The sequence below is a fragment of the Cynoglossus semilaevis genome, chromosome 13 (genome assembly GCF_000523025.1).
Source record: "Cynoglossus semilaevis isolate Cse_v1.0 chromosome 13, Cse_v1.0, whole genome shotgun sequence".
Lineage (NCBI taxonomy): Eukaryota > Metazoa > Chordata > Actinopteri > Pleuronectiformes > Cynoglossidae > Cynoglossus > Cynoglossus semilaevis.
In genome coordinates, this window is record NC_024319.1 from 17,920,242 (window position 1) to 17,933,476 (window position 13,235).

The window sequence follows — 13,235 nt, forward strand, 5'->3', positions numbered from 1 at the left end:
GATAGGTAGATGGATGGATGGATGGATGGATAGATGGATAAGATAGATAGATAGGATGGATGATGATGGATGGATAGATAGGTAGATAGGTAGATGGATAGATAGGTAGATGGATAGATAGATAGGTAGATGGATGGATGGATGGATAGATAGATAGGTAGATGGATGGATGGATGGATGGATAGATGGATAGATGGATAGATAGATAGATAGGTAGATAGATAGGTAGATAGATAGATAGATAGATAGATAGGTAGATGGATAGATAGATAGGTAGATGGATAGATAGGTAGATAGATAGGTAGATAGATAGATAGATAGTTAGATGGATAGATAGGTAGATAGATAGATAGATAGTTAGATGGATAGATAGGTAGATAGATAGATAGGTAGATGGATAGGTAGATGGATGGATGGATGGATGGATAGATGGATAAGATAGATAGATAGGATGGATGATGATGGATGTATAGATAGGTAGATAGGTAGATGGATAGATAGGTAGATAGATGGATGGATAGATAGATAGATAGGTAGATGGATAGATAGGTAGATGGATAGATAGGTAGATGGATAGATAGATAGGTAGATGGATAGACAGCCTCCAATGTTTAGAACCTGTTTTTGACCTGTAATATAAGTGATTCCTGAAAAGGTCTGAAAATGATTTCAGATTTCCTAAATAAAATACATAAGGTCAGCACGATTTCAGATTTCCTAAATAAAATACATTAAAAAAAAAAAATCAAAATTGTAATAATGTATACATAGGGATTGGTGTATTACCGGCGTTTGTTTCTGAAGACTCTCAACTTTTTCCTGGAGGTTACAAAGCAAAGTGTTGCTCTCGTGCTGCACAGCAGCTAGAGTCTGCTCCCTCTTTCGCCACATCTTTCTCTCTTCGTCGATCTTCTTTTGCAGACAATTGTTCTCCTCCAGCACCACGCGCAAATCCTAGAGCGAGCAAATGATACAGAGGTATAAGCTCAAAAACAAAAATGTGGAAAATCATATATAGATACAAGTAAATTTGTGTGTATTACATGAATTGTGTCTTGGTTAGACTGGATCACAATGGTGAGTGTGTCGAGGTCCTTTTCCCTGTCACTGGCTGCCTTCTTCAACGCCTCAATCTCTTTTCTCTTTCTCTTTTCTTTGTCACTCATTTCGAACCTTAAAGACTTCAAGGCAGCCTGAAAAGCACCAAGGAAATCATTCAAAATTCAAAACATGTATTATAGCAATAACAAACATGACTGCATTCAATTGATAGATTCGCTATAACAAGCAAATGACAAGGTGTCCATTTGTCCAAAGCTAAGTGAGCGTTTAAATATTAGAAGCTCTTACCTCCGTACTGGAAAGAATGTTGTTAAGATTCTCTGTGATTTTCTCAGTCGGGCCATTTTCCAGCTCATTGGTCACTGCACCCTCCAGGTACAGTCTTTTAATCAACCCCATACATTCCTACATTGAAAAAAGACATTGGTTTGCTTCATGAGACAAAGCACACGATCCTGTTGAAGCTTATCTTAGGCAAAGTGGGGAGGTTTCACTTTTTTTTTAAGACATCTAGAGAGATGTCATAAAAGTTTATAGGAACCAAATACCGTAATATAAGCCGCTAGCGCTAGCGATAATTGAATAATTTCCGGACTATAAGCCGCTAGCGCTAGCGATAATTGACTTTTCTGGTGGGCTACTTTAAAACGGCTACTTTAAAACGCTGTTTATGTTCTGTTGTGCTCGGTGCGGCTGATAATAAAGACTTCCAGAAACTTCCCTGTTTCTGTTTTACCTCTGCTGCGGACAGGGCACAAAGTGAAGGGAGTTAGCCCCGGAGCTAATGTTAGCTTCACTAAGTAGATCGCTAAGTCTCCCCTGAACATTCCAACCACGGTCGGGGCGCCGTGGCAGGAAAGAGCTAACGTGTAACCCGCCGTGTTACAGGCACTGTTAGGGAAAAAAAGCATTTATTTAATTAAAAGTGAAAAAAAAAAAAACTTTCTGCGTAACATCATTCTGTGTAAATACTCCATATTACAAAGTGGACACCTGCGGCTTATAGAGAAGTGCGGCCTATATACAATTATTTCTTTCTTAAATTTAGTGGGTGCGGTTTATAGTCAGTAGCCTGGGAATTACGATGTTTTATTTGTGTGTATAATGTGAAAAGGGGTGACAAATGTAGAGGTCAAACACAAATGCAAGTAAGACAAAGCTTGAGGTTTGTTTGATGCAAGAGTAGAACTGCAGCTGCACAGTATTGTATTTAAAATCTAGTTTTCACTAGATGCTACAACTGCAGCCGAGACCAGTTTTAAGAATACAAAAAAGCTGCACTTAAATATTTCAAGATTTTTTTTGTTCACTTTAGTGATGGGTTAAAAGCAGAGGTCACATTTGGTTCACCCTGTCTTCCTTTCTCTCTAACAAAGGAAAACAACAGAGTTGCTGCCACCTAGTGGATGGAAACTTCCATTGGAAGCCCCTCACGCCCACGCTGGCATCTCAACCTGCATTGATCTTCACCGTGCACATGAAATTCTGTGTTTTATTACCCTTACGTACCTGTATTAAACGCTCCCGACAATGCAGTGAGAAAGCAAAGCTCTGGAGCAGAACATCTTGAGAGTCCACCTGAGGCAACTAAAGGAAACGGAAAAGAGAACAAACAAACAACAAAAATGATGCATTTGAAGTACCAGGTAGTTGTTAAGCCAAGGTTTAACCTCCGTATTGTCCTTTTGGTCTAGTTGACCCGGTGGCTGATAATGATTTTTTTTGGGAAGGAAATGTACTCTATTCTTCCTCCTGTAATTAAATAGATAAGAATATTAAAGTATATTATCTTCTTTATTCATAGTAAATCAGGTATTATTGTAGTAGTATAATAACTGACGTGATATGTAGCATGCACAGTAAATTGAAATTGAAACACATGTATATGTTTGCAGTTAAGAAGACCTGTTCATGTATTTTTCTTTTATAGAAATTAAAACAGCTTTGTAAAAAAAAACGGTCAATATTCACACTTGGGTGACAAATAGATTTGTGGGAGAGATTTACGAGACACAGTGGAGGTAAAGAGATGTTGGTTTATCAACTAGCCACATAGTTTCGTAACATTCAACCAATGGTCCCACCAACCCGGACAATTTGTATTAGGCCACATGCAGAGAATGCATTTGACTTTATTAATTGATCATTAATGTGACCTTTTATTTTACAATTGTTATTTTGTGTTATTTAATCACTTTAGAATTGTTAATAAAAGAGACATTTGTGCAGTCTAACACAGAGCATTTTTCAGATCCAGAAGAAGAAACAACCAGTATCTGCTACTCCTGTACCACTGAAAATGTACGTTTGTTATTTTCACACTGACAGCCGCTAGAGGGCAATCTAGGCTTTTGTGTACCAGTATCCGCTACACCTGTACCAATGAAAATGTAAAAATGTTTGTTACTTTCACACTGACAGCCGCTAGAGGGCAATCTAGGCTTTTGTGTACCTGTTTCTGCTACTCCTGTACCACTGTACACTTACATGTTCGTTATTTTCCATACTGTGACATATTAATAATTTCGTCCTAAATTCGTCTAATTTTTTGACCATTTATTTACCCATTCTTAATAGACATGATCTTTTGTTTTTAAGAGTCCAGTAGAGAGCTCAGGCTACGTGGCCTGTAAAAACCCAGGTGAAGGCCGTAAGGCAGATTTCTCTCACCCTGGCAACAGATGATGGCTGCAATATGATTGGATTAACTTGAACTCGAACGCAAATATACACGTCTGGAAGTAGTACAACCGAGAGAAAAGTTATGAAATGATGAAAATGGACTTTTTGGTATTTATTTTCTAAACATGATCAAATATATTGTAAAATAAGTCATAGATTTTAAAGTCAAAGGGCATTCCATTCATTTAATTATAGTTTAATATTTAAATGGATAGGTAGTCTTAACTCTGATTTACTGTAAAAGTAAAGCGTAACGCAGCGTATTGTCCAATGAGGTAAATGTGTAACAAGAGACTGGCAAAAAATGTTGAAGGTGGTGTAAAATGAATATCTGATAATAATATTGCAAAGGAGGAGACAAACATTTACATTTAAAATGTGTGTTTTTGGGGGATGCAAATACTGTATGTTCTTATGAACCAAAGCCGCCATGTACATTATTAGCACATTGTTATGGCAAAAGTCTTGTGACAAGAAGTTTGCAGAAAGTCCGTGCCTTAGTGTGTGCCTGTAAATATGTAAAGGTGGACACACCCTGCCACTGGCAGAGCACAGTACCCTGCCTGCATTCCTTTTAAATGTCTAAACTGTGACTGCGCAACTCTTCTTTTAAAAGCGTCAGACCGTCCTGTTTGGACGCGTGACTTGGAGTTGCAACCATCTAACAAGCCTGTATTTCCAGCATAAAAAAAAAAACAGTAAAAGCAAAAGTCGTATGATACAGAACTCTTCTTTCCTTTAAGAACTAAAAAAAGCTCAAAAAACAACAGTCATAATAGGCACCCCAATATATAACCTTTTTAGTTTCTGGTTTTCAGTCCAAGCTTGTTTGTGTCTTACATTGTGAACTCTCTTTTAATGTAGCGTTTCTATTTTAAAACTAGTATCTATTGGTTTTGAAGTTATTGTGAGAGCAATTCATTTATTTCTTTTACTTTTTTCCTACAGCAAATAGCTGGAACTAGATCGTTTCTTGCATCCTAAAAAATATTATATATTGTATAGAAATTATATTAGAATAAGAAATTATCTTAATTTTACATTAACAGTGGTCTGTGTTTCAACCGATGATGGCAAAGCTATTGAAAAAAGAATATTTTTGTAAGGCTAAGACAGAAAAGGGTTAGGTGCTTCTAGACCAGTGTTCAACCTGGAATATATATTCACATGGGGTTAAATGTCTAGTAATTTAGAATAGAATACCTGACAAGTTGAAACTGAAGCAAGGTAATACTTCTAATACTAATCTTTCAAATATTATCTGTGGCCAGTTGAAGATGCTGCAGTAGCTCTTTTTTTTTATATATATAATTTATAGACTAAAATGTCACTTTGCACACTAATCTGTCTGCTCTGTATTTGCAACACGGTACAAAAAAAAATATTCAAAAACTAACTAAGGGAAAAATTGTCTCTGGGGTTGACAGGTTTGTGTGATGTCAAAATGCCAAATATGTTCTCAAATATATATGTATATATGTATATGTATATGTATAATATATATAATGTAAAATATATGTATATGTATGATATATGTATATATGTATATGTATATGTATAATATATATAATGTAAATATATATGTATAATATATATAATGTAAATATATATGTATATATGTATATATATGTATATATATGTAAATATATATGTATATGTAAGTATAATGTTAATATATGTATATATGTTGTATGTTCACATAAAAGAAGGTAAAAAAAAAAAATACAAATGCTGTTAATTAAAAGTTCCTTATACAATTAGCCCTCATAAAGTAGGTCCATTGATGGTTATGGTTGGCACCAAGTTTGTATAATTCCATTAATGCTACTTAAATTAAACACTACAGGAAGAAATGCAACATTTGTGGGTAATTGGTAGTTAAAAAATTAACTCTGATTCTCCTAAAATGAGGGGTCTTACGGCCCACGGGCCAAAACCAGCGTGCTAGGAAGTTCAATCCAGCCTGCTTGATGTATTTGGAAAGTGGAAAAATCACCATGTACCTCACCATGCCAGCCCCACTATTTGAGAAGTACTGTATGACGGTAACAATATTGGGTCCTAAAATCATCTCATCTCATCACTCTCAAACAATAAGTAAAAAAAAGTACCTTGATTTACTGACTTACATTTTCCTTGTCTGATGTTTTGATATAAGCAGTACGTTTGCCCGTTTGATTTTTCAGCTCCGCCTCCAGAGTCTCAACGTGGGTCACGGCTTCATTTAGCTGGCCTCGCAGGTGCCCGACAGCATGCTGTAATCTGCCTGTGTTGCTCTGTGACAACGACCAATATGAAAGAAAAATACACATAAGCTCAGTGACTCAATAAAATGAAATGTATGACTGTTTTACTGATGGGCCGGCCTTGGTAACACCTGCTCTAATTTATAAAGCTCACTTCACTGTCGACATTTACAGTCGCTGTGTCCGGCAGAACATCTGCTCTGGAAGTTAATATTACTCTCAGTATACCGGGCTACTGCTTGTACTTGTATTTGACTGGCAATTATTAAAAAGGCCCCTTAGAAAAAAAGAAAATATACTCTTCAGAACCCTTTAAAATGCAAGGTTGGTTTTCTACACCTTGTCCATATGTTTATAATATTAGCTATTATTAGAGATACATTTAATTATCTTATTAGAAAAACCTAACTTTGAGCTTTAGCTAGCTTTACTCCAGGTTTGTTGTTGGGTTTTATGCTAAATAATACTGTTTTATTTATATCGATGCCACATGAATACATTATTTTTCAGTTAAGAAAGAAGCCAAAATGATTCACCTTTGTGTAAAGAGGCATGAACTCTTCATTCAGCTCTGTAAGGAGATCACCATCCTGGTCATTTACATCACCCTCTCCATTCTGAAGATCCTCAAAAGTCAGTTGTCTGGCTACTGCCGATGATGTCATATCACCAGAGCATCTCTCATCCTTCTTGCCCAATACGGGGATCCTACTTCCTGACGGAGAACTAAGGGGTTTCCACTTTAAACACCTTAGCTTATTCAGCACAAAGTTGACGGACTGGTCGCTTGCAGGGTCAAATGGGTCAAAAGCTTCAAGAGAGTCTAGAGACTGAACGGACCCAGTGCAGGATGCCGCTTGTAAGGACAGCTGGGATCCTGTCAGCGAAGCTAGGCTACAGCTGGTTGATGGCGTCCCCTTCCAGTGCAGAGGCATGCTCTGGGATTTGTCCCGTGACAACAGCAACTTGTAGGTTTGGGATGGCAAGTGGCGCGGTATGCCACATACAGACTCATAAACTGAGTCGGACACCCGTAATGCATCGCAGCCCTCACATCCTTTGCCTTTGCGGCATCTTTTACCTGTTTTTATGAAGTGTGGACACATGTCCCACTTGTCGGACCAGAACTCGTACTTAGAGAGTGCCATATTCTCTTCTAGCATTTCCCTGTAGCCTTCTTTCTCCACGTGCCCCTCCTCTTCTCTGTTGATGGTAGCCCAAAGATGAACATCCTCTAGGTGTCTCTGCTGGTAGTTCTGGCGCAACCACTGTCTTATTTTGTCTCTCTCCTGTGTCAGCTTATGAAGCTTCTCGGCGGAAAGCACCTTCACTCTTGCAATGACAGAGTCAAACTTAAACACCTTCTCCAGGAGGCTGACACACTTTCCACACACAAACTCCCCGTGCTCGCTGTCTCGTGGTACAGGTCGTCCCAGAATGTGGGTCAACACTGAGAGCAGATCAACTCCCTTGGACGTGGAGCTCAACGACGACTGGGACTTGGAGAGTGAGGAAAAGCTACCCAAAGATAATGTGCTACCTGTAAAAATGAGAAATACATAAGATTTTTTTGACAAATAAAAGGTTGTTAGCTAAAATAAATAATTGCAATAGTCTTTTGAATGCCTATTTTAGTTGCTGGTTGTTCACCTGAACCATAAACAGGACTTGACTACAAACACTGAAGTCCTGTATAAAAAGTTGTCTCCACTCCTTTGGAGTTTGTAGGACAAATTTTTCCAAATTATACAAATAATTATTTATATTATCATTATTCTTCTGCCTTTTCCCTGCAATACCCACATTTCCCCAACAGATGGCGTAGAAAACGATAAAATCATTTTAGCCTTTATGCATGACTTTTACATGTCATTTATCTTAGTTCACACGAACGCTCCAGCTATCTGCTCCCGGACAATAGTGGCCAGCAAGTCAAAAAGTTTGCCCATGCATAGGTTAGGTACTCATAGAAAAGCAAATATTTGTACATGTTTTTATACTGAATCTGAATCTGACTCTGATAAGGTATATGCGTAAATATTTTCTTTATTTTTCTCACGTATCAATCTCACCCCATGGGCTGCTCTGTGAGGAATCCCCTGCTCCATGTGAGTCTGACTGAGTCTGACCCATCTTCTTGGTTTTGTTTCCAAACAGCCATCGCCGTTGTGTGCCTTGAAGAGTATGGCCACATATCCGACACAGGTCATTTTTACCTTTGGATGACATTCTGGATGGCCAGGTGTGATGATTCCTGATTTATGAAACCAATGTCTCTGTGAATGAATGCAGAAAACAGCAAAAACCTTTAAGGAAAGTATATCACCTTTCACATGTAGCAGTAACAGCAGCTTCATGAGAAATGTTTTATAATGGTACCTTTTTTGTTTTTGCAAATTGGGGTCAGATCTGTCAGTGTTTTACATGCGCAGCACATACGTAGTTAACAGTAAGTATGCAGTTTTGCATATCCCAACATTATAGTATTTTGTGTTTGTCATTATGCAGCATGTAGTTCCTCTTATTACAGGTGACCAATTGCAAATTTTAAGCTGATTATGATTTTTTGACAAGGGTGACTTGTGGATGCTGTTTTGTTTTTTTGTTTGTTTTTTTTGTCGATTACATCATCATTTTTAAAAATTCACAAATAGCATTCAGCATTCAAAAATAAAAGATGTTCTGCAGCCCAACATTTTTATTCTCATCAAGTGATTATGAAACATTTCCCACAAAACTGAACTCACTACTCAGTTCAACAACTTTTAAATAATAAATAATTTTATAAATATATAACTTAATAATGTAATGTATTGCTTGTAATGCTTGAATGATAACAAGCCTCCAGTCACTAGCAACTCATACAGTGGTTTGTACAAAAATATACATGTTTTCAGGTTCTCAATAGTATTTCTATTGAGAACCTATGACAGAGAATAATTGAGAACCACTGACTAAGAGGCACGTCAGCAAACAACACGATATGCAGAACACGACGCCACAACAAAAATCCAGGTTAGTAACTAAATCCAGTTAGTAACCACTAACCTAACAGACATTTACGAAGTATTACAAAAACAAAGCAGACTTTTGTGGAGATAAATAAGAGCGGTGTCACATAAAAAAAAAAAAAGAACGATTGCAGGTTCAGCGAAATTAAGAAAATCTGTGCCAATCAATCGGTCAGCCAAGAAGAACAAGAAGAACAAGAAGACCCACCGCCTTAATGAATAAACTCTTTTTTTTAAAAAATATTACTATTAAACTACTACTATTAACTATTAAACGATTAAAAAGTTATCTAAAAAATAAAATGTATCTCAACCACTGCTCACAGAGCTAGTGCTAACTAGTCTATGTTTTGTCTATTGTCATAATCCATATGTTTCCCCTTTGTTTTCATAAACAGAAGTACAAGTATATTGGACAAATATACTTAATAATTAATAAAACATAATTTTTGGTGTATTTTTTATTTTTAAAATGTATCAAGCGGGCCACGTGTGGCCCGCGGGCCGTATATTTGGAACCCCACCATGGACTTCGGTCATGTGAAACTAAACGATTTCAGTAGAACGAACTGAAGCTCAGCGCTGCAGCTACAGAGTTTCAAGCACAGAGTGCGTTGGTATGTGTCATGTGTTAAAAACTAAATCAATACTGTACTGAATTAAAATAAACTCGCCTTGAGATTTTCTCCGTTTCGCTGCGGCTGCTTCTCGTCGCACGCCAGGTACATGACACGTCGTCTTTGAGCCACGATGTCGGTGTCACGGAAGGTGGGGCTCACAAATCATTTTAATATTTTTTTTAACCTCCTTTTTTAATTACGTACGTCGTGTTTAAAACTTGGCCACTTAAGATTTAGCAGTAGGTTTTAGTTTAGTTTTCATCAAACTTCATGAGCCATTTAGCAGTAGTTTTTAGTTTAGTTTTCATCAAACTTCATCCATTGCGACGTCAACTCAGTGTTGAATTTGGCCAAAGATATCGAAATTAATTCTGTTAGCGTAGAGCAAAGTCAAATGTTACGCCTAGAGAAAATAAAAAATAAACCGCCAAGTTTACGCGAGTGCCTAGAGAAAATAAAAAATAAATCGCCAAGTTTACGCGAGCTAAATTTCAGCTTTTCACTGTGGGAGTGACGTCATGACATGTCCTGTTCTGCCAGACCCTGACAAACGTTTAACATAGGCTACAGTTATTCTGCACACGTCATGCAGTTACGTCTATGGACTTACGTTTCAGGTTCATACGCTGGAAATGTATTCGACAAAAAAGACCAACATCCAGAGTCTCAAAGTTCGATAGGAAAATCCTCACTCCTGAAGTTAACGCATGAATTTACAATGTCAACTTTCCCCTCGACGGGAAGTAAAATGAAGAAGAGTGCAGAAGTGGGTGTCACCTTGTGACGTAATAACTCATACCTGTTAGAGTAAATATGCGTGAAACCAAGAGATATGTCTGTCCCCGGAAGAGTTCTTCTGTCTAAAGCAGACGGTCTACCCCGTTTTGTGAATCAATCTTTATCGCTATTAATTATAATTGTAATGAATCGGCCACACATTTAACAAAACTTTTAAAAGTTTCATTTTGAAGAACAAATCACATAAGCTTAAGAAAGGTGTTCTTTCAAGGTTAAGTAGGTTTAAAAAGTGCCTCATAAAACCTGACTAAATGTGGTTCATTTTCCTTATATTTAATACAATTACCTGTCTATCTTTTCTTTTGAGATGTAATTTTTTTTACCTAATAGACTATGAATTAAACTGTCAAAATGTCATCAGTAACCCTTTTTAGTTGGAAGACGTCTTTTGTCCACAATCTCCCTCCTCATATGGCTCTTCTGTAATAATAATAGTAATATTCTTATTAGACACAAAATCTTTATTTTATCGTACGTTTTGAAAAAGACATCAATCGTCCTTTATCTCTGATAAAAAACTGGTAATACCTCTGACTGACCACTGTCTGTGCTTGTAACTCTCTTTCTTCATTTTCTTAACAGTGTATCATACTCTTTACTCCCTATACTTCCGTATTTTGACTTTGTATTTACCTAAACACGTATTTTTGTATACTAAAGTGTATAAAATGTACACTTTGATTGTTCTATATACTTCGTTAATTAAAAGAAAAATTAAGATGCCTGAAAAAAATAATTCTCATTTAAATAATTATTCATTTATTATTATTTTATTTCATGTCTAAACTAAAGTGCATTCAGGCATTTTGTGAATTTTGAGTATTTTAATACTTGAATAGGCCAAACTGTTTTTTTGTTTTGTAATAATTCAAAGATTATTTGAATTTACGCAAGACAAAGCTAATGACAAATATAGATATGTTGAAACCACATTTCACTAACTTAAATAAATATTTCCCAGCCCTAGGTATTAAGACTTGACTTATTTGTTCTTTGCGTTGGAGTCTCATTGCTTAAGCTAATAGCTACCAGGTACACTGGCTTATAGTATCAACTGTAACTGTCAGACAAGGTCGTACATCTAAATGTGATGCCATTTTAGCAAGCACAGTCATTTAAATACACGACAAAACACACCCAACAATATATATTATATAAATATTTACAAAAAGAAGAAGGAATATTAAAACGCCAATTAAATATATACAAAAAGAAGAAGGAATATTAAAACGGGTTGTAGCAAGAAAAAAAAACCCTGATAACGTAAATTTACTTCTATAGCTCCCTTCCATATGCTTGAAAATAGTTCTTCCATGAGTGGCCACAAGGTGCTGCAAGCACACTACTTCGACTCAACCACTCTTCTTCTTCGTTCAGTTTCTAGTGACGTGTTTCCGTGTGCGACTTTAGTTGCCTGTCAGCCAACGTGAAAGTCTGCGATTATCTTTTGATGAGAGAAAAATAAATATAAGTATGTGTATATCAATATATATTTATGTATTTCTCTTACCTTCTGCCGAAGTTTTAAACTCTGATTAGTTGCATTCTTCACACAGCTTCCAACTGCTGAATAATTGACAGCAGTGTGAGGGGATTTTTAAAACAACAAAAACGGTAAGTAGTGTGTTTTTGTTGCGTTTAACGCTTTTAATGGCTCAGTAAGGCGAAGTAATCTATTCGCAATATCTAGCAACGTATCAGACAAACACCAAGGAAGTCTAAAAGTTGCACTCAAAGACATTTTAAGTGAGAGTTTTTGTCGTTTTATATGCTATTGAAATTACGGGAGTACTGCTTATAAAATCTATTTGCCATTTAGCGTTTGTGTTTTGTTATTATTAATATAAATATTGTTGGATTGTTGTAAGGCTAATACTAATGCCCAAGAAAAGCTCAAAATTACACTTTAAGGAAGTGTAATTTCACTGTTTGCTGTAGGAGAAGAGTGAAAATATTAGGGCCCTATTAGGAAAATATTAGGCTGAGCTAAACGCGTATTAACCCTTAATCTTGGTTTGTAAATGGTTTCGCTCTTATTCTGTTAAATATGGTCTTTCAAGCAACTGTTGCTAACAGAATCAGTGCTGGCTTGAAGATTATTGATTATTTGTTTTTTGGGATTCTGTGACCAGTTAAGGAAGTCAAGTTATGTACTTCTGAAATAAAACAAATTACGATAGGATGCTACATGTAGTCCGTAAGAACGATTATTTGTTTGTTGGGATTCTGTGACCAGTTAAGGAAGTCAAGTTATGTACTTCTGAAATAAAACAAATTAAGATAGGATGCTACATGTAGTCCGTAAGAACATGACACAGGTATGTCTTTTGATGGAAAGAGATTAATGAAGTTTTGTCTTGACTGTCACCTCCACAGGCACAATGGCCAATCTAGAACAGTGGGTCAACGACCGCCTCCATGACATCCTGGGTTTAAGTGACCGATATGTTTCTCAGTTCATGATTGGAACTGCAAGGAAAGCGCAGAGTGCCGAAGATTTTGTGTCTCGCATACAGCAGACTGGGACCATTGACATCAACCCAAGTGTGATTGTGTTTGCTCAGGACCTCTTCAACAAGGTATAGGTTTTCATTGTTGTCCAGCATACATGATTCTTTTTCCAGAATATATGCACTACAGAGCAAAAACAGGACCATATCTGTTAATAAATTTCATTTTATTTTAGACACACTGTTTAAAGGTCACAACAAATTCAAATTTTCTCCCACTGCGGGAAGAGTTTTTGTTTCACCCAAAGTACACTGTGCCTAAAACATCCACTAAACCAGCAGTCTTCAACCCGTTTTGTACCAAGG

At 36.6% G+C, this 13,235-nt stretch overlaps 2 protein-coding genes across 4 annotated transcripts in view; one reads left to right on the plus strand and one right to left on the minus strand.

Annotated features, from left to right (window-relative positions):
• Nucleotides 1-10,585, minus strand: part of LOC103388836 (calponin homology domain-containing protein DDB_G0272472) — a 16,994-nt gene extending 6,409 nt beyond the window's left edge. The window contains exons 1-8 of the mRNA XM_008324029.2: nucleotides 10,232-10,585; nucleotides 8,063-8,266; nucleotides 6,527-7,530; nucleotides 5,874-6,020; nucleotides 2,572-2,649; nucleotides 1,351-1,467; nucleotides 1,044-1,193; nucleotides 787-954 (exon numbers count right to left, since the gene is read on the minus strand). Of these exons, the coding sequence (XP_008322251.1) occupies nucleotides 787-954; nucleotides 1,044-1,193; nucleotides 1,351-1,467; nucleotides 2,572-2,649; nucleotides 5,874-6,020; nucleotides 6,527-7,530; nucleotides 8,063-8,219 (1,821 nt within the window). The 5' untranslated portion in view covers nucleotides 8,220-8,266; nucleotides 10,232-10,585. The remainder of the gene's footprint in view (nucleotides 1-786; nucleotides 955-1,043; nucleotides 1,194-1,350; nucleotides 1,468-2,571; nucleotides 2,650-5,873; nucleotides 6,021-6,526; nucleotides 7,531-8,062; nucleotides 8,267-10,231) is intronic.
• Nucleotides 10,586-11,781: 1,196 nt separating this feature from the next.
• dhx16 (DEAH (Asp-Glu-Ala-His) box polypeptide 16) overlaps nucleotides 11,782-13,235 on the plus strand; it is a 17,552-nt gene continuing 16,098 nt past the window's right edge. Inside the window, exons 1-3 of one of the 3 annotated variants that reach the window (XM_008324032.3) lie at nucleotides 11,782-11,890; nucleotides 11,976-12,033; nucleotides 12,796-12,998. In XM_008324032.3, the coding sequence (XP_008322254.1) occupies nucleotides 12,801-12,998 (198 nt within the window). In that variant the 5' untranslated portion in view covers nucleotides 11,782-11,890; nucleotides 11,976-12,033; nucleotides 12,796-12,800. Of the gene's footprint in view, nucleotides 12,034-12,795; nucleotides 12,999-13,235 lie in introns of all 3 variants that reach the window. The other 2 variants (XM_008324031.3, XM_008324030.3) reach the window with 2 other exon arrangements.